This window comes from Aulostomus chinensis, chromosome 2 (assembly GCF_037954235.1).
Source record: "Aulostomus chinensis isolate RoL2024-O1b breed Wild chromosome 2, RoL_Achi_v1.0, whole genome shotgun sequence".
Classification (NCBI taxonomy): Eukaryota; Metazoa; Chordata; class Actinopteri; order Syngnathiformes; family Aulostomidae; genus Aulostomus; species Aulostomus chinensis.
The window spans coordinates 36,115,787-36,136,022 of NC_141321.1; the positions used below are offsets into that span (position 1 = coordinate 36,115,787).

Genomic DNA, 20,236 nt, shown 5'->3' on the forward strand with positions numbered 1-20,236 from the left:
ACGCACACGTACACACACAGACGCACACGTACACACACAGACTCACACGTACACACAAACGCACACGTACACACACAGACGCACACGTACACACAGACTCACACGTACACACACAGACGCACACGTACACACACAGACTCACGTACACACACAGACGCACATGTACACGTACACACACAGACGCACACGTACACACACAGACTCACACGTACACACACAGACGCACACGTACACACACAGACTCACACGTACACACACAGACGCACACGTACACACACAGATGCACACGTACACACACAGACGCACACATACACACACAGACTCACACGTACACACAAACGCACACGTACACACACAGACGCACACGTACACACACAGACTCACACGTACACACACAGACGCACACGTACACACACAGACTCACACGTACACACACAGACGCACATGTACACGTACACACACAGACGCACACGTACACACACAGACTCACACGTACACACAAACGCACACGTACACACACAGACGCACACGTACACACACACAGACTCACACGTACACACACAGACGCACACGTACACACACAGACGCACACGTACACACACAGACGTACATATACACACACACAGACGCACACGTACACACACAGATGCACACGTACACACGCAGACGCACACGTACACACACAGACGCACACGTACACACACAGACGTACATATACACACACACAGACGCACACGTACACACACAGACGCACACGTACACACACAGACGTACATATACACACACACAGACGCACACGTACACACACAGACGCACACGTACACACACAGACGCACACGTACACGTACACACACAGACGCACACGTACACACACACTAACCCAGGTGAAAACAGCTGCATGTGGCAGCACAAACACAAATTGATGACAACGTGAATAATTCTGAACACAAACGCAGCCAGAATGTGGAGCAGTGTAACTGATCATTGATCACATGATGAATCACATGATGAATCACCTGATTCGAGGACTGTAATGATGGATGGATTTCTTGTCAGGGTTTGATTTCAGTTCTTGAGATTTTTCTTGGTTGATTGATTGATTGATCCTCGCCAGCGTCTGTGACCAAACTGATGGACCAGAGTCTTCAGTTCTATGAAGACTAATTTGTCAAAAGAAACAACAAGCGTCACTTTCTCTACTTTTCAAGCAAACTTGTGATTTTCATCAAGAAATTAAAACGTTGTTGTGGTCAAAGACAGAATCCACCATTTGCGGGCAGAACCGTGTTTCTTAGCTGGTGTGGCTCAAGGTACAACTGAGGGTTCCGTAGGCCGCTGACAGCAGGTGAGAGAAGCGGTGATAGGACAGTAACCAGTGAATAGCCTTGTGTTTTGGTGGGAGACTCTGATTGGTCGTTTTGGTCAGTATGGAACAAATTCCACCCATGCAAATGTCAGAAGCCTTTAAACGAGTCAAGCTGCTACAGACACGGTGACGCCTCATTGGTTGGCGGGAACCTTTTTGTGTTGGTCCCCTTCATCTGATCCTGGAAGCGTATCTCTGCCCTGCTTCCATCTTGGATGGAACACTGCACACGGCAGAGCGAGGACGGCGTTCTTGTCTGGAATGAGGTTCCTCCCCTCCAGTCAGGAAATGTACGTTCAGGAACAACCTTCCTCTGGTCAGGTGTGACTGTAGACCTCAACAATAAAAGCACAGAACAGGTCTTTGGTCCCCTGTGGCAGTTGAATCAAACTTTCAAGATATGTATCCAGTTATGATGATGTAATGAATTGTGGACTTCAGCCTATTTATGTAAGACACGCCCCTTTTCAGGTTCATTCATCAGTATGTAAAAGCTGAAAAAGCGGAGCACGGTGCACTGTACAGGGCCTTGGCTTAGAACCTGCTGGCTGGCAGTCCAGTGGACAGAACTCTTATCCTGTTCAACTGGGTACCCTTTTTCTGACAGCGTTGACAATCAGATCATCCACAGTAGCATTTTCAAAATAAAAGGTCAGATTCTGGGTCAGACTCAGCTGTGTTCAGAGAGTGTCCCGGCGTGGCGGCCTGACTGCTCCTCATCATCAGGCCCACGCTTTTATCGCGTCTTTTCTTTTGTCACCGAAACTGTGAATTTTGTATCAAAATGTAAAAAAAACAAACAAAAAAACTCAAACTGTTGTAATATGTTCACTCCATTGTTTGATAGAATTAAAGCAACTTTTTTTCTGAAACTGTTTTCTGTGTGTGTGTGTGTGTGTGTGAGAGAAAGAGGGAGAGAGAGAGAGAGAGAGAAAACTTCTTTCTGCCAGTCGAAGAGTTGGGCTCCTGGATGTGGCGCTGCAGTGAGGGGGCAGCACCAAGTTACCTGCTGGGCACCTCATTATTCAGAACTCACCAGACAAATACAACAGGTAGACGCCAACAGATGGTTGGCAGCAGGAAGCTGTTGGTGAGCAGCATCCTGCCACTGGAGATGCATCACAGGCCGGTTCCCCTCAGTAGGTTTGGGGGCAGCTTGTTATGTAAGGCCAATGTCATCCTCGTCTTGGCCCCTGTTTGTACTCAGGGCCTGGAGGCCACGCCCCTGGAGGCCACGCCCCTGGAGGTCACGCCCCTGGATGCCCTGGACTCAAACCTTCACAGCAGAGAGAAACCCAAAATGTGGATTCCTGCCTAGTTATGAGTCAGATGGCTTGTTCTATCTTCAGGAAAGCAACAGTTGAGCTGGAACCTCAGGGGGGCGGTTCACACCAAGGAAACATTTAACCTCCTCAACTGGAAAACCTTCAGAAGTGTTTCATAACCACAACTTCATTCAAAGAATCTGAGTTCAAGTTACAGTCAAGAAGAGGAAAGCTGATGTTGCTGAGTGTGGCTGATGTGGTCACATGATCAGAGTCAAGACGACGAATGTTTGTTGTTTCTCTTGAATCCGTCCACTCAGAAAAACAATAAACTTCCTGCTGGAGATGATTCAGAGGGTATTTTTTCAGATGAGCCATGACTGTTTGTTTGTAATCCAGCAGGAACCTAAAAAATCCCCGCCAGGCTTCAAGACGCATGTTGTGAGCAGCCACCAGCCTTTGCCTCCCGTCTGGAAGACAACATTGAGTATTTAAAGAATCATAATAACAACTTTGTGCGTAACAGTGTTTCCTTGAGTGAGGCCCCATGTGTGGAGGTCGTCCGCGTCCACCTGGGCGTCTCTGGCTCACTTGATGTCAGCAACATTCTACAATTCTACAATTCTACAATTTCATTTAGCAGACGCTTTTGTCCAAAGCGACGTACAACACAAGCAAGAATTCAGACCTAATTAAGGAAAAACCCATAGGAAGCGCAAAAGTGCTTCAGTTGTGATTTGGTCACAGGTACTGCCATCTAGTGGCAGAAGAAGTGCCGCCCCCCCCTCCCTTTTTAAATTTTTTTTTTTTATATAACAAACATACAACATCACACAACCCAGTTAGTGCTACATAGTCACTAAGTGCTGGGTCTTGGACCCTCTGACTGATTCAAACCCAAAGAGGAGCAGAGTCAGGTTCAGTGCCTCGGTGCTCTCTGAACAATTGAGTCTTCAATTGTCTCTTAAAAGTAGAAAGGGACTCAGCAGGACGCACAGAGTTTGGAAGTTGGTTCCACCATTTGGGAACAACAGAAGAGTCTGGCTAGAGATTTGGAGCAGCGCTGGGCTGGAAGCACCAGGCGTCTTTGGCATGCAGAGCGTAGTGGGCCAGAAGGAGAGTAGACCTGGATCAGGGATTCCAGGTAGGCTGGAGCCGTTCTTGGGATTGTTTTGTAAGCCAAGAGAAGTGCCTTGAATTTGATCCTGGCTGCCACTGGAAGCCAGTGAAGAGAAACCAGCAGCGGGTGACATGTGCCCTTTTGGGCTGGTTGAAGACCAGACGTGCTGCTGCATTCTGGATCATCTGCAGAGGCTGTCAATGTCTTTGTCGAGGTTCTGTGTCCTGACTCACCAACTCTGCATGTTGGCGTGTTTTTGTGACCAACTGTTTTTGTCATTTTCATTGCTAACAGATATTTCAGGTGGCACATAAACAAGGACAATATGATCTGGCAGAAACTTGAAACGATTCAAATCATCATGGTTGGCTAAAGACTTGTAGTGGCCAAATTTTTTGTACGTGTTATGGCTTTGCATTGTCAGTGATGAAGGTTGGGAATGACGCTCTTTTTGTAAAAGGTCTTTTGGAGTTACTGAGCAAACGCTCACAACGAACATTTCAGATGAACAATTTATTTTCACTTTTTATATTTTATTTATTGTTTGTAATTTTAGGAAACACAAAGTGATGAATATTAACAAAATAAAAGCAAAGTGTGGTTTTGTTTCTCCATGACTGTGTGCTTGTGGGAGGCAATGACTGTGATCGGAGCCAAGACTGAGCCTGGATGAATTTGACCTCCGCCCTGCCTGATGACTCGAAGGAGGACAAATTCATTTCAGGGTCAAAATTTCCGTCGAGTTTCTGTCAGCCTGCCGCCCTCTGCTGGTCCTTCGCCATCAGCTCAGGCTTCGGGGGGCACCGAGCTCATTGACCAATAGGAGCAGAGCTGGAAGGTTACCAGGGAAACAGCGTACAGGCCTAGGCGGAAGCAGCAGCCCGGCTAGCAGGCTAGTGGGCGAACAGGCCAACTAGCAAGTCAGAATGTAAATGCTGCCTATCTAATCTCTAACGCCGAAATGTTAAATTAAAAGGCGGGACTTCTAATAGCGGCTTGCGGTCACCGCGCCGGTCTGTTGTTAGCCGCTAGTTGACAAACCCGAACTGTTAGCTTTTGGTGGTTAGCGCCGCGTCCGCCTCGACATCATCCGGATGATCGTAATTAACGGGCATCCTTGGGCTCAGCAGGTCGGTGTAGCGGGTTAGCAAGGAGCTCGGTCATCTTCGAGGATGGATGTGAGTTAACGGCTGAACCGGGACGCTCTCTGTTGGGCGCTGCCCCTCTGGACGGAGTCCGAGAATCCGGTTCGAGCCGCACGGACACAGCCTGCAGCCGTGTCCCGGGGGAACCTGACCGCGGAACGCCGCCGCACCGGCCTGGATCCGGGATGAAATGAGAGGCTGCGGACTGGAAGACCAAACCACAGGAGTCCCGTTACCCGGTGCTTAACAGGTAAGCAGAGTGGGAAGTGAATGCTGGAGAAAGTTAAAAGGAGAAGTAACGATTTAAGTTTATTGATGTCAATCCTGTGAAATAACGGACGACACGAGCGTCGGTGACCGACTAACGCAAGTGCACTGTACTGATACCGCGATATTACAAATCCTCCGATTGTATGTATCGATCAGAATTTTGATCAATGCCAGAGCTGATCAAACCTCAGTCAGCTGATCATCAGCGGTGATCATGATGGGAAACATGTTCACGCTACTATTACTACTCCTACTTTGAGTACTACCACGACTACGACCAATGCCTACATCTATTAATTAGACTGGATGCTCATCACCAGATCCACTGGACATTTCCAGTAGGTGGAAAATATAGATTATAGTTCATTTACTGATAGTTTACAGTTCACCTGGAACAGAGGAAAAATTGAATTCCCCTCCACATTGATAGTTATTGATTGACAACAGGTATTAGAGGATCTGGTGATCAATACACTAACATGTAAGCGCACTTTAAACAGGAATAGAAACTAAAAGATATGATGGATGTTAGCAGCAGAGGCAAAGATGCCACTGCTTCTTCTTCACAACTTAGCTAACCAGTTGTTGTTTCCTTTGAAGAAGAGAGTGATTAACTGATCAGTAATTAACTGTACTCTGAACTTGGGGTCTTTTACCAGCATTCTATTCAGCAAAAGGTGGCACTTGGCTTCATTTAAGTCTTTGGTCCTGCTAGTTATGTCTGATTTACATCGGCAGCAGGTTGTCTGACAAATGAAAGTCACGTAGCTAACAAGTGTGGTATTTCAGGATGGACGTATGCAATAGGAACCCAAACCGCACAGCGCCGGTCGGCGGGGAAGATGGGCCCCATCAAGCCGACGTGCCGCTCTGCTCTCGGACCAATGGCTGGAGTTGGCCACCACACCCATTTCAGCTCCTGGCCTGGCTACTCTACGTCTACTTTGCCATCACCGGCCTTGGTGTGTTTGTCCCTCTGCTGCCGGCACACTGGATCCCCGCTGGCTACATTGTATCCTTCCATTAGCCACTGACTGTTGGGGTGTAACGAGACACAAAATAAGAGTTCTCATAAGTCTCTCAGTTGTTTTTGTCACCATTCAGTTATTCTTCATGATGGTTCAAATAAAGATTTCCAAATTTAAAATCACTGTAAATCAAATAAAACTCTTAAAAATGAAATACAAATAGACGACTGGCAAATGATTCTTAGATATATTTAAACAAAATAAAACCTGCATGAATAAATGAGCATTATGTGATGCTGACAGTGCAGCTCAACAGGCGGCACAGAGCATTTCTGAGACTGAGGCCTGTCAGATGTGTCCTCTGAGCAGAATTCAGAAGAAATTCTCACTTTTCTGCTTTTGACAAAAAAAGTCACACAGGATCATTTTTAGACATAAATGTGACACATCTGTTTTAATGTGGAGGACCTGACCAGCACTGCTCTGCTTCCTCTTGCTGTTTGGATGAAGCAAAGAGTTGGTTTGAATCCTGTTGAACGCTCTTCTATCATTGTAAACACTAGACCGTCTGGAAAAGTTGAGATCCACTTATGTCACGCTCAACTTGCACGGTCAGTTTAATTTCTATTGATTGTTGTTTGCAATGCCCATTGCTACAATCACATTACGCATCGCGTTCATCTGAGTATTCTACCCATTTATATCTCCATTGGTGAAAATGCATGTGCTGTGCCACTCTTTGATTCAGTTCATATCCACATATTGATTATTGATTGGCCGTACACGCATCATCTCCGTCAGAAGAAGGACAGTCAAAGTCGATGGACGACTGTTAGCACCACAGTCTTTGCCATGGACTTTTTCTTGCACCGAACTGTTAAAACCCCTTTTAACTTAGAAGCAGGCAGAAACCTCGGAGAGGAGAGATGTTATAAAAGAATAGCAATAAAAAAAACAAAAACATTATGAGTCACAAAGTAGTCATAGTGAGAAACAGAACTCTTAGGTTCTGATCCAAGACCCGAGAGGGGACGGACCTCCAGAGACAGACAGAGAAACACAGGAAACAGCGGGTCAGAGAGCTGCAGCAGTCAAAACGAGCTCCTAGCTACAGTCTTTAATCCAGGGTTCTGGTCAGCAGGTCAGTAATCTAGACTAGACTTCCTGGGGTGATGAGCTCCAGTGAGACTGGGACCAGCCCAGCGACCTTAGCTGAACCCAGACTCAGCACTAATCCAAGGTCCGGCTGAATAGAGCAGTCTGAGGTTTGGATTGAGCTGTCCAATAGAGGCAGGCGGTTATTCCAGAGGAAAACACTCCGCTGCCTTCTGGGTAACTCTGGGACACACAGAAGACACTAGACAGGATATAAGGTTTGACCAGCTCAGAGAGGTAGGAAGGGGGCGGGGCCAGTCATTCACAGCTTCATAGGTCATCAGAGTCTGACATGAACAGGGAGCCAATGAAGTGACGCCAAGATCTGAGTCAAGTTATCAAATGTTCTGGTTTTAGTCAAGACTCAGGCTGCAGCGTTCTGAACCATTTGGGGATTTTTAGTGCAGCAGGTATCAGACCAGACAGTAGTCATCAATAATCAATAATAGAGTCTGGAAGAAACACGGGCATGAGAGCAGGAAGTCACATGACACCCAGGGTTTCACCACAGGCAAGCAGGCCTCTAATCATCTGCTTTCGTGGACAAAAAGCTGCTCGTCGCCAGCATAGTAGTGGAGGGGTGACGAGGAGAGGGCCAGGATCTGAGCCCTGTGGTACTCCGTATTTCCCATCATTGAATACTGAGACATTCGTATCACAGGAGAGAAACTGCGTTCTTTTAGATAAATAAGACCAAATCCAGGTAAGACCCAGGCCTGAGCTGCCAAACAGCTTCTAGACAGTTGGTCTAAAAGATTGAGGTGTGGACGTGTGGAAGGCTGCAGGTCCAGGAACAGACGAATAGAGGCAGAACTGAAGTCCATGTGAAGCAGAATGTTGTTTACCACCTTAGTGAGTGCAGTCTCAGGTGAGCTGACCTGAACGCAGACTGCAGTATGATACTCAAATCAGTGAGGAGAGAGTTGCTGGGGCACTACTCTCTCTAGTACTGACATCATAATGGTCTGTTGAGACTGCTCTATAGTTGTTGAGAGACTCAGGTCACATTGGGGTGTCTGGAGTAGAGGTTTGACCACGACAGCCCTAGTGACAGGGGACGATGCCAGTCCAGAGTGCAGCATTTATGTCATTAAGTTTGTGGAACTTAAAGAAGACCAGGGACCCTGGAGGAGTTTAGTTGGCAGGAGGTCCAGGAGGCAGATTGTGGTTTTGAAGCTGACACTTTGTTGGGCGAGTTTCTAGAGAAACAGTCCTAAAGTCTGTGAACACTGAGAATCTGCATGTATGAGTTGCAGCAGAAGGAAAATTTGTGTCTGATCAAAAAAATCTTAAGAATTGTTGAGCAGAAAAAGAGGTTCAGCTGAGCAGAAGGAGGCTCCTGAGTTTGATGAGATCCAGGACCAAACAAACATCTGGGACTTCCCCTGTTAATGGCTAAAGACTTAGATCTTATCAGAGTGAGTAATAATGTCAGGGATGAACTCTCTGACCTAATAAAAAACTGTGAATAAGGACTAGGTGGTCTATGACCACAAGATGAAGTCCTGCTCCCTGGATCAAGTGGTTTTTAGATAATAGTGTGGGTTTCACCACCAGAACCTTGAAGGAGCTGAATTTAAAGTCCACTTTTTAGGTCAGATCAAGAGCTGATTTATTGAGGAAGGTGAAATACTTCATGAAGGTCTAGGTGACGTCACATGTTAAAGATGGTGAGAAGGACTCCTGGATCCATGTTCAGCCTTATCTGTGAGCCAGTGTACGGGCATTGTATTCGTCTGTCACCTGTGTGTCCACATCATGGCTGTGTCCGTTGACCCTGCTGACCACAATGTCAGGACGAAGAGCCACAAGGGTCCAGTTCCCATGTTTGACCGCACTAAACATGCCCACGTCATCGAGAACTGCCACTGCTACCTGTGCCAGGTGGATGTGTGAGTATCACCACACAGGATGTGTTGACCAGTATTCATTACTGATCTGATCAACCATAGCAACTCACAACAGTCTATGTAGGTCAGTATGAAACTGTTTAAAACTATAAATTCCAATCTTTTTTGTTTGGTTGCTGGTGGGCCTTGTGGCAGCAGCGTCCCTCAACATGGTGTGAATATTTAAGGGGCTCTGACAACAGTGGATTCAAGCCTCAGTTGTCTAACAGAAACCAGGTCATCCAACAGCTGATCTCAGGAGACCAGGAGGAACTGGGTCAAAACGTAAAACCATTAAATGATTCAAACTGCTGCTATCGTCAACCTTTGTGGTACAAGTAGTGGCTGGGCACACCGAGACAGCACGAACGCTAAATACACACGTCCCTCACACTTAAGACTTCTGTAGGGAACCTGAAATCTTAACTCATCCCTGCTGTTTGATAGATTTTCAGGTAAGCTGTCAAGTGGTAGAGGGTGCTGTTGCTAGCTTTGTTGTAGAATACTGCAGGTCTATGGCTGCGTCCGAACTGCCAAGTACCAACCTACGTCCTCCTGCTATGACCTACCGCTACAGCCTACTCCTATAACCTAAACACGGCGGCACCATTCAGACACCATAGAAGATTGGTGGTGAAGCACGACCTCTGCTGGCAGAGCACAGATACCGCATAGGTAGACAGCACCAATGAAAGCCCCACCTGCTGGCCTGACTGTTGTACTGCACTTCACTCTGAACGCACCCTTCATTCATTCTCTATTATTAAGCACATGAATGCACCTGTAAAGGTGTGTTCAAACCGCGTCGCGTTTCCACTGATTAACACACCTTCAGCCACAGAAGAGTGTTAATCAGTAGAATCACCTGTTAAAGTGTTTGGTTGGAAGGAAAACCTGCATACACACGGCCCTCCGTGGCACATGGTTGCCCACCCCTGTTCTAGGGTGTCTGAATGGTGCTGCTGTGTTTAGGTTGTAGCAGTAGGCTGTAGTGGTAGGTCGTAGCATAAGGACGTAGGTTGCTACTTGGCAATTCGGACGCAGCACAGCCCAGTGAGATGCACCTGAGAGGATGAGAGTTTTTCCCAACTGACCTCAGCTGAGCTTCATTTACTTGATCTGTCTGACTACCACAGGCTTTAAGCTTTTTGATTTAAAGACCCTGATATTTTACTGTGTGTGTGTGTGTGTGTGTGTGTGTGTTTTTCAGAGGACTAAAGTCAAAACACTGCAGTGCCTGTAACAAGTGTGTTGCCAACTTCGACCATCACTGCCGGTGGCTCAACAACTGTGTAGGAAGCAGAAACTACAAGTGAGTTTCCACTTTCCTTCACTTCTGTATGTATAGACTCAGTTTATTTGTCACCAAGGGATTGAGCCCAGGGCGAAACGGAACTACACACTCAAATGCCTGGTGCAGCTCTCAGAAACAGTCACAATTACTACAGGTTGATCGTAATAATGGTACACTTCAGAATTAACGAGAGCACCTATACATTTGTTGTGTATGTACGCTAAACTTGAGCACTCTGTTGTCCCAATGGAGGCAAGTGAGAGTGAGGCATCACAGCGTGGGCTGTGCCGCCAACCCTGGGGGGGTAGGCTGCAGCCAAGGTCGGCGCTGCCACCCCAAGGGAGGTGGAGAGGGCAGAGGCGGGATTTGGGTAGGAGAAGGGGAGGGGGAATGGGGGTCAGGGGTCAGGAGCACAACGGGGAAGGGGGGGATAGTACGTGCCATTTGCGTCACCAAGGCAGGTGGAGTTCTCCTGGAGGATAAACAATGGGGTGGATGTCCTTCAGTAGCCGATGAGGTTGCTGTGTTTGGTTTCGGGCAGAGGAGCACACATTCCAATCCGTCTTCTCTTTCAGTCCAAACCAATTCATATAAATTTATATTTACTGGTCTTCAACATCACTCTGTACGCAGAGCGGCCAACTCCTCCGAGATGGTGTCCATTTTGCGTTTCTGTTCATGAGCGAACAGTCAGTTGTTGCGCCACTCTGCCAACCTCGTGAATTGCGTTGCAGATGACGGTCAGGTGTGGAGATCCAGATCTGGCGGCAGCCGTCGTCTTGCCAATTTTGCGGTATGTGAGGGCACCTCCAAGAATGATTACCGAGTCCTCTTCTGCACAAGGACGTCAGCGCATGCGAACTCCATACAAGTTGTCAGGTGTCCGTCCTAAAATATGCATATTTGAGCCACTGACTGACTGATTCTGTGCCTGGAATGCTGTAAAAAGTTCCATCCAGTTTGATGTTCAGCCAAACGCTGGACTGAATGATGAACTTAATTTAACCGCTAAATGTCACATATCACAGAAGCTTCGACTGTGAACTGCCCCCTGTGATGGTCACACTCTTGGTGTACACCTCCACCCACGTCATGAACACATCATTTATGTTTCACACTATTGTGTGAACATCCTCTTCATAGTCTGTCAGTGTGGAGCAGCCGGGGAGAGTGCAGTGGACAGAGGGAGCCCCAAGCAAGGAGCTCACTGATCCCCACCTCAGCTCACACTACACTCAGAAACTGTGGACTGTCACAGCTCTCAGTGCCGGCAAGCTGGAGTAACTGGCTGGACTGGACTGGACTGGATAGTTCCGTTTCTGACCAAAAGTTATTTGTGTTTTTTTATATTAACCTGAGCTACGGAATAGAATAGAATAGAAATTATTAAGAACAACAAAAAAAAACAGATGAAAATTTGAAAGACAAAACTGAATATCTACCAATTACATTAGAATGTAATAACCAAACAAAACTTGAAATCTAAAACTAACAGTTAAACCATTGCAGCATAGCTGCCTATTCTAGTGACTTTTTAGGCAAAACGCACACAATGTGTAATTGATAAGAGCATTATGGAGAATGAAAAAGCCTTGTAAATGTGATCGTAGTAGGAGAGAAGTAGCGTGAAGCGGTGCTGTTTTCCGGGCAGGGTGGCGATTACCTCACACCAGATACTCCAGTGTCAGGCCACAACACTAAATTCCATAGCCCCTTTGTTTATTAGTTTCTATGTGGTTGACTTCATTTTGTCACTGTGAGCTACTGTGGCAGGCGGCCCGGTGGAGCAGTGGTCCTCCCTGTGGCCCCCCAGCAAGAAGGTTGTGGGTGGAGCCCCGGCTGCAGCACGGGGTCTTTCTGGGTGAGTCTCCATGTTCTCCCTGTTCCTGCTGGGTTCTCTCTGGTACTCCAGCTTCCTCCACAGTCCAAAGACATCAAGAGGGACCAGGTTAATCCAGACTCTAAATTGACCGTAGGCGTGGCTGGGAGAGCCAATGGTTGTCTGTCTCTATGTGTTGGCCCTGCCATGGACTGGTGACCTGTCCAGGGGGAAGGCTGCTGGGATAGGCTCCACCCCCACCACCCTCAACAGGAGAAGAGGGGGAACATGGAGGGATGATGGATGGATGGAAGGATGATGGAGGGTTGATGGATGGATGATGGATGGATGATGATGGATGGATGAATGGATGGATGATGATGGAGGGATGATGATGGATGGATGAATGGATGGATGATGATGGATGGAGGGTTGATGGATGGATGATGGATGGATGATGATGGATGGATGGATGGATGAATGGATGGATGATGATGGAGGGATGATGATGGATGGATGATGGATGGATGATGATGGATGGATGATGGATGGATCGATGATGGATGGATGAATGGATGGATGATGATGGATGGATGGATGGATGGAGGGATGGATGATGGATGGAGGGATGGATGGATGGATGGAGCTACTGTGGTTCCCATCGGAGCTCAGCAACAGTGGCTACTAACCCCTGAAGTACAGCTGAGGTCATAGGGGTTGTGTTTCATAGGGCCCAGTGAAATGCTGGGAGGGAGAAACAGTGGGGGAGGTGGCGCCAGTTACAGGGATGATAACATCAAGGCAGTGTAATGCAGCACAAGCATGATGAGATGCTGAGATGTTGTGATGTGGCATGTGAATTCTGCAGGCTCTTCCTCCACAGTGTGGTCTCAGCTCTGTTGGGCGTCAGCCTGGTTCTGGTTGTCACCTCCTATGTCTTCATCGAGTTCTTTCTGGATCCTTCCAAACTACGCACGGACAAAAACTTCTTCGGTAGGTTCTGACTTCTGATCCCATTCGAGAATGCAAATACGGTAATAGAATTTGAAAAAAAATGTTGGAACAAAATGAATAAAATGAAACAAAAGTAGCTTTAGCTGAATTTTAATTTATAAAGTGCTGCGACACACAGATTCAGGCTGAAGGCCGTCACTTCTGGCTTAGTTTCATACTCACCTCTGACCGCCATTGTAGCATTTTGCTATGTAGCCTGTCAGTGACTTATAAAAGTGTGTGTGTGTGTGTGTGTGTATGTGTGTGTGTGTGTGTGTGCGTGTGTGTGCATGCTCAAGCAGTGAGGAATGAGACAGGTGTGTGGTTTGTCTTCCTGCCAGTGGCACCCGTCAGAGCCGCAGCTGCTGTCATTCCTGTTGTGGCTGCCGTCACCATCAGTCTGAGTCTCCTGTCGTCTGTGCTGCTCAGTCACCTGCTGTGTTTCCACGTCTACCTGAGTAACTACACACCTGTTTATCTGACTGTATGGCTGTGTGTTTGTTTGACTGACTGACTGACCAGGCACATAACCCTGTGTAGTGCTGCCACCTCTCCCAGTCATCGTTTAAATCCATCAGACTTGATCGTAGGTGCAGTGCTAACAGTGATCATTAAGACTTTGCGGAGAATTTCAAGGTCATAATAAAAGAAAAAAATTGGCTTTAAGGTTCCGGGTACTTTGTCCAAAAAAAAAAACCTTACAACTACATAAGCATAAATACTGTGTGTGTGTGTGTATATATATATATACATATATATATACACTGTTAACGTGTCTGACTGATGCTTGACCAGCCAGCAGGAGCTTGGACGTGACCTCTGTGAAAGTTGTGACATCACCAGGTGAACAGTAATTTCAGTGAAAGTGCGTCAGGCCATCTTATCTGCCATGTGCAGATTTTTTCTTTGGGCAGAACTCGACCATCCTCGATGAACGCATTCACTGTTTAATTAACCAGTCGCAGCGTGTTGATTTTCGTCCTCCTGTCCTGTCTTTTAGAGACAGTGTCATGTGACGCAGCTGATGAGGAAGGGCAATCACGCTGAGGTGAATCTCTTACACATCTTCAGCGTCACGGACCATCTATTATAACTCAAACTCGCCACATCCGCGTCTGTCTAATGACAGACCAGTTTGAACAAATACCTACAAGGAAACGTCCTGATCAAACTTGAGTTCTCCCTGGAAGCAGGCAGCTGGAATGTCCCAGCGTTACTGAGAAGATCAGAACTGATGCAGGAGGATCAGTCAGGTCAAAACTTATGCATGACATAATGACTGTGTGTGTGTGTGTGTGTGTGTCCCCACATCCAGTGTGGAACAGGCTCAGTACCTATGAGTACATAGTGCGTCAGCGCCACCGGCACAACAGCAGAGACGTCAGGAAACCAGCCACAGTGAAGGAGACGGCAGCTCCGTCGATCAACTTCGTCAAGGTCAGAGACAAATCACTGTGATCGCTGAGAGCAGGTCCAGGACGACACTGAGGGAATTTATTCAAGAGACCCCACAATTCTCCGTGAGACAGTGGAGACAGAAACTGTCTGTAACATGTGGGTGGCCATCTGCCTCAGGGTATGAAAATAACAAATTATTTTGGGGGCAATTTTGGCCCCCATGATCTAAAAAATGGGGTTACTTTTAAAATGATTGGGGGCCGTGGAAAAATACTGTAGTTTGAGCTTGGTCATTTTTAGGGCCCGACCAATTAATCGGCCAACCGATTTAATCAGCCGATTATAGCCATCAGAGCATAATCAGTAATCGGGTAAAAGTTGGCTGATTAACGCTGATTTTAACACGTAATTTTCAGGACTAAAATGCCGTGAATATGGTGTTTTTCTTAGAAATTATGTCTTTGTGTTTCCAGTAGGGGGCGCTCTGATTCCTCATGTCGCGCTCCACAGCAACCCCACAGAATGAGAGGGTAGGAGTGCGCAGGTGTACTAAAACCGAGCAGTTAGCCTCAATGATAAGTTTATAGTAACTAGTTTGTGAAATTAAAAAAGAACTGATATAGATATAGATAAAGATATATCTATCTATCTATGTCTATCTATATATATCTATATCTATTTATATATCTCTTTATATACATATATATATTTATATATATATCTATATACACATATACAGTATATGTACCGGTATACAGATATACAGATATGCACACACGTACAATAAATACAGTGTTTTGTTGACGCTGTTCTCTTGAGGGACTTGATAACAGCGTAAAAAGCAGTGCCGTATGGCAAAAAAACAGTGCTCATCACATTTCGCGGCATTTTCTCAGTGTTATAAAGGTGATGCGTGACTGAATTGTGGCGTATTTCTGGCAGGCAGGGTTTACCGTAGGACATGCAGTGAGGAGCGTCATCTGTGGGGGGGGGCACACACCCTCGCATCACGTGAGCACTGCAAACTTGTTAATGCCTGGAGGTCAGAGAATTGTTGGTAAAACTTTGGGGCAATTTTGGCCCTGGGTATGTGGTTATTGGGGGCATTCTTGGCGAAGCTGGGGGCCAAACGACCCGTGGCCCTCGCTAATTTCTGTCACTGATCTGCCTCAACTGTTGGGGAGTGACGGGTTCTAGCTGGGTAGTAGGGAACCAGGAGCTCTGTCAGACATGAAGGAGCCTAGAATCTAGAATTCTTTAGTGGATCTGAGTAGGAACCAGTGCAGAGAACCCAGTTCAGGAGAGACATGGTGTCTTCTCCTGGTTCTGGTCAGTCCACCAGCAGCTGGGGAGTCTTTAGGGACTACCAGTGGATCCTGATAGGAGGAACCACAGTAATCCAGCCTGGAAGTGACAAATGATCCGCTGTTCTGTATTTTTTAGAGCCAGGAAGTTCATCAGTGTCCTCCTCTGTCTGTTTCCTTGTTCTCCCGGTCAGCTGCAGTGTGACATCATGTCAGTTTGTATTTAAAGTTCTAAGAGCAGTGATGCTCAGGCGTCACGCTTTATTAGAACTGTTGCTTAGCAACTTCGAAGGTTTATAGATAAACATACAAGTATTTCGCTGACCTTAGACCAGACTCACAAATATTCAAACATAGGAAAGTGCAAGTCACAAACTGCCACCAGTGAGACAAAGGAGGACATCATGGACGAAGCCTCATTGTCCACTGAATTCATGATGACGATGCATCTCGAGGCAAATATGCCACATTTTAACTGTTGGAGTGGAAATACGCCGGGACACGAATGGGCACCGCCCTGGTCATCATCCCACCTCAAACTTAAAACTTCATCAAAACTAAGAAGCAGATGACCAGGGACTTGGCAAAAGATTATGAAACACTAGATATTTGTAATAATTAAGATAAAATAGTGGACCCAGGTGACTGAGTTGTTACGGTTGTGACTGTGGGGGTCACTTGTCCTCTTTTGACCACCCTCCTGCAGGTAGATCGAAGCGAAGTAAAATCTGGTCAACTGGACGTAAGTTTATCTTGAAGACGTTTCACCTCACAACCGCACAACGACTGTCGTTTGGGGAGGCCAGGTGAGTCTCGGGAGGGTCGTTTCCACCACAATAGCACTGACCACTCCCACATAGGTTTATAAGCTGGAGTTTCCACACTCTTCACTAGAACTGAAGAAGCCTCTCGGATGAGAGGTGAAACGTCTTCAAGATAAACTTACGTCCAGTTGACCAGATTTTACTTCGCTTCGATCTACGATGACCTGGATGAATGAGAACCTACACAGACCTCCTGCAGGTAATGCTCTCGTGTATGAAGAGTAGAACTGAGCTGATGTGTCCCCTACTGTCCCCTTGCAGGACATGGACTACTCTGGGACGCTGGGCTACACCAACCCTCAGCTGGACGTAGAGGATCCACCCACTGTTGTCGTGCGGGGGGGGGCAGAGTAAGTTCTAACGCTCGTAGAGTCCTGGTCCAGCCCACTGCCCACTGTGACTGGCTCAGGCAAACAAGCTGTGCTGAGGCTGGACCTTGGTTGTCGTGGACACCGTTTTCTTAACAAACAACAATGTAGAATAAAGAGAGTGTGTGTGAGAGAGAGAGAGAAAGAACACCGGAAGAAGGGTTTATTTGTTAATAAATCAGTTTCACTCAACTTTATATACACTGACCTCTTCTCAGCAGCAGATTCAAGCCACAACAATCCCGGTCACATGGCCCCTCCTCTTGCCGTTGCCCCACATAAGCAACAGCAGCAACACAGAGCAGCCTCTCGACGAGAGGACTCAGACCTTGAAATTACTTTTCTGTGATTGAAGGCGTGCCATCATGCCACCGGAGGCCCAGGTCATGCTATCCAGGGGAGTGATGTCATTACAGAAACTTAATATGAGTTTATTAGCAGAATTTGGTGGGTCAACCAGGTTTTGGTGTCCTTTAGCCACGCCTGAAGCTTAGTTCATGAGCTCACATGAACTAAGCTTCACTGACTCTGAAATTCAATCTCATGGTGCCATTCGATCGTTAATGTGTTTGTGCGTACTTTCATGTAGAACATGTTCTTTACTTTTCTTTTCTCTATTTTTATTCCATATTATTTTATATCAATTTTATGCCAGAACAACAGAGCTGAGAGAAACGAAATTTTGTTCCCATGTGCATTATATGTGGAAATGACAAAGTATCTTGAATCCTGAAAATCTTGGCTGACTGGTTTCATCTAGTTTCATATTGTGTGTGTGTGTGTGTGTGTGTGTGTGTGTGTGTGTGTGTGTGTGTGTGTGTGTCAGGTTCCTTGCTAACGGCAGAGTGAGGGGAGTGTCCCTTCCTGTAATGGAGGAAGAGGCCCCGTCTACTGTCTCAACAGAGCACACAGCAGAACACTCACACTTTAATACACAGGTGAAAACACACACTCACCTGGATGTCAGATGGATTGACATCGACAGATCTGTCAATCAGAAATCTATAATTTTTCACATTTTTTTCTGGTGCGTTTTGTAAAAAAAAATTTTTTACAGAAAAAGAAGAGGGTTCGCAAAGTTCTGCCTGACACGACAAGGGAGAATCGCTGCCTGACTGCAGCTCCGCCCCCTGGTGTAGCCCCGCCCCCTGGTGAGTATGCACATACTCTCTCTCTCTCTCTAGTTGTGAGGACAATCCTGTGAAGCCTAATATTGACTCCATCTTTCTGCCTTAGCAGGACCCAGCAGTGTGTCCACCATGTCCACCAGTTCACGTCTGTCCCTCCCAGCATTCCCTCTGCGGGCCTCTCTACCCCCTCTGGCTCCCACCTCGGGCCCTGTCCTGGCTGCTGCCCCTCCTGCTGAGTACCACTCGGACTCTGCCGAGTCTCTGGAGGAGATCCCCGTAGCATTGGCCAAACTGGGCTCCTCATCGTCTGCAGCCAGCGGTGGAGACAACTCGCAGAGAGTTGTCCCAATGTTCCCAATGTCCTCCCCCCAGCTCAGAACTAAGAGGAAAGCTGCCTCATCCAGGTGCAACAAGAGTGCCGCCGAGCTGAGGTTTGAGATGATCTCCGCCAAGCCTCCGACTGTCTTTGTCAGCCTGGCCAGTGGAGAGGCAGCAGTGGCGCGGGAGGACGGCCTCAGGCCCTGCAGGAGGCAGAGCAGCTCGCTGGCATCCCTGGTCTTGGGTGGAGCGTCCTGGATGGAGCGATGACCTGAGCAGACTCCATCACACCACTGCTATGTGCCTCCAGTGGCCTCCACCAGGATTAGTTTGACGGCTCTTTTGTGATTATTTATTGATTCATCGATGGTAAAGATGTTGCTGTTTTTGGATGTCAGAAATGACGGCTGACTGTTGGCTGTAACAAGTCGTGATTCGGAGGGTGTCATCACATTCACTGGTCTCCTTAGTAACCAGGGCTAGAGGGTGCCTTGAGTCCCGACCAAGGCTGTCACTGCAAGCGCCACAGACTTCCTGTTCAGCAGGACTTCCAACAGGTCCAAAGTATTATATCTTGCTTTATGCTAGACAAGGATCAATAGTCATACATTATTGATTTTAATGACCAGAGGGAACAAACTGTTCGAAGCGTCTCGATCATGCTTGAGTTTAAAGATTGAATCACAACATTGTTTTTTCCTGACAATCACGTGGTGCCTGAACGTCCCAGCGGCTCTTCAGATGATTAATAATCACAACTTTATTTACTGATTATTTACTTCATTCACTGATTGATGGATCACTAATGTGTCACTCTTACTCTTCAGCCAATCACGTGCTCTCAGCCCTCTCAGTAGTGTAGCCCCCCCGCGCACAGGCACACACACACACTGCAAACTGCAGCTGGTCTTTCAGTCTCATTGAAGGGTTGGTCCAGATGCTGTGATCAAACGGTGCTTGTCCATGCAGTTCTGAACTTAGGAAGGTCACAAGATGGAGACATACTTCTCTTGTCAGCACAAGCCCACTTAAACAAAGCATTGTTCTTTGATGGAATTTGTGTTGCTATGCTAAATGCCAGCAGCTGGTTAGCTACCTGACATGAACATTTTTTATGAACAAAACTAGCTAGCAATGTCCACAGTGTTTATGCTACATTGAGCTAAGCTAACAAGCCACTGGTGATTGACAGTGGTCAAGCAGCCAACACTGTGCTATGGCTGCAGCTAACGTGTAGGGATTCACCCTCTCTCGTTGTCATGAAATCAGTGAAAACACCTCAAAGTTGGAGGGGTTTTAAAGCTCAAATTAAATTTCATTCGTGAAACTGATTTTCAAGTTCTTTTTAGTTTCATTATTACGTCCAAAGATTCCTTTCAATTCAGTAAACTATTTTTCAGAAACGCTCTTTCCTGTATCTTTCACAACTGTTGATGATCAAAGGTTTCGATTGGCTGAACAATTAATGACCTCAATGATTCCTTGCAAATGTTGGTGTGTTTTTGAGCTTGAACTTAGAAGTTTGTCACTTTTTTCACCAGTCAGTGATTTTTATCAATAAAAGATAAAACTGATCTGTTTTAATGGTTGTTTGTGAATGAGTTTGTAGT

At 46.7% G+C, this 20,236-nt stretch overlaps 1 protein-coding gene across 7 annotated transcripts; it reads left to right on the forward strand.

Annotated features, from left to right (window-relative positions):
• The first annotated feature begins 4,585 nt into the window (after positions 1–4,585).
• On the forward strand, positions 4,586–20,193 carry zdhhc1 (zDHHC palmitoyltransferase 1). Of its 7 annotated transcripts, none has more exons than XM_086191970.1 (11): positions 4,586–5,146; positions 5,956–6,178; positions 9,006–9,181; positions 10,389–10,490; positions 13,160–13,284; positions 13,584–13,742; positions 14,600–14,721; positions 17,072–17,160; positions 18,005–18,116; positions 18,236–18,329; positions 18,415–20,193. In XM_086191970.1, exons 2-11 carry the CDS (start codon positions 5,957–5,959, stop codon positions 18,894–18,896), a joined length of 1,683 nt encoding a protein of 560 aa, XP_086048096.1. In that variant the 5' UTR covers positions 4,586–5,146; position 5,956; the 3' UTR covers positions 18,897–20,193. The 7 variants fall into 7 exon arrangements, with proteins under 7 accessions (XP_086048096.1, XP_086048127.1, XP_086048120.1 ...); XM_086192001.1 differs by having other exon boundaries at positions 13,626–13,742; XM_086191994.1 differs by having other exon boundaries at positions 13,175–13,284.
• The last annotated feature ends 43 nt before the right edge of the window (positions 20,194–20,236 follow it).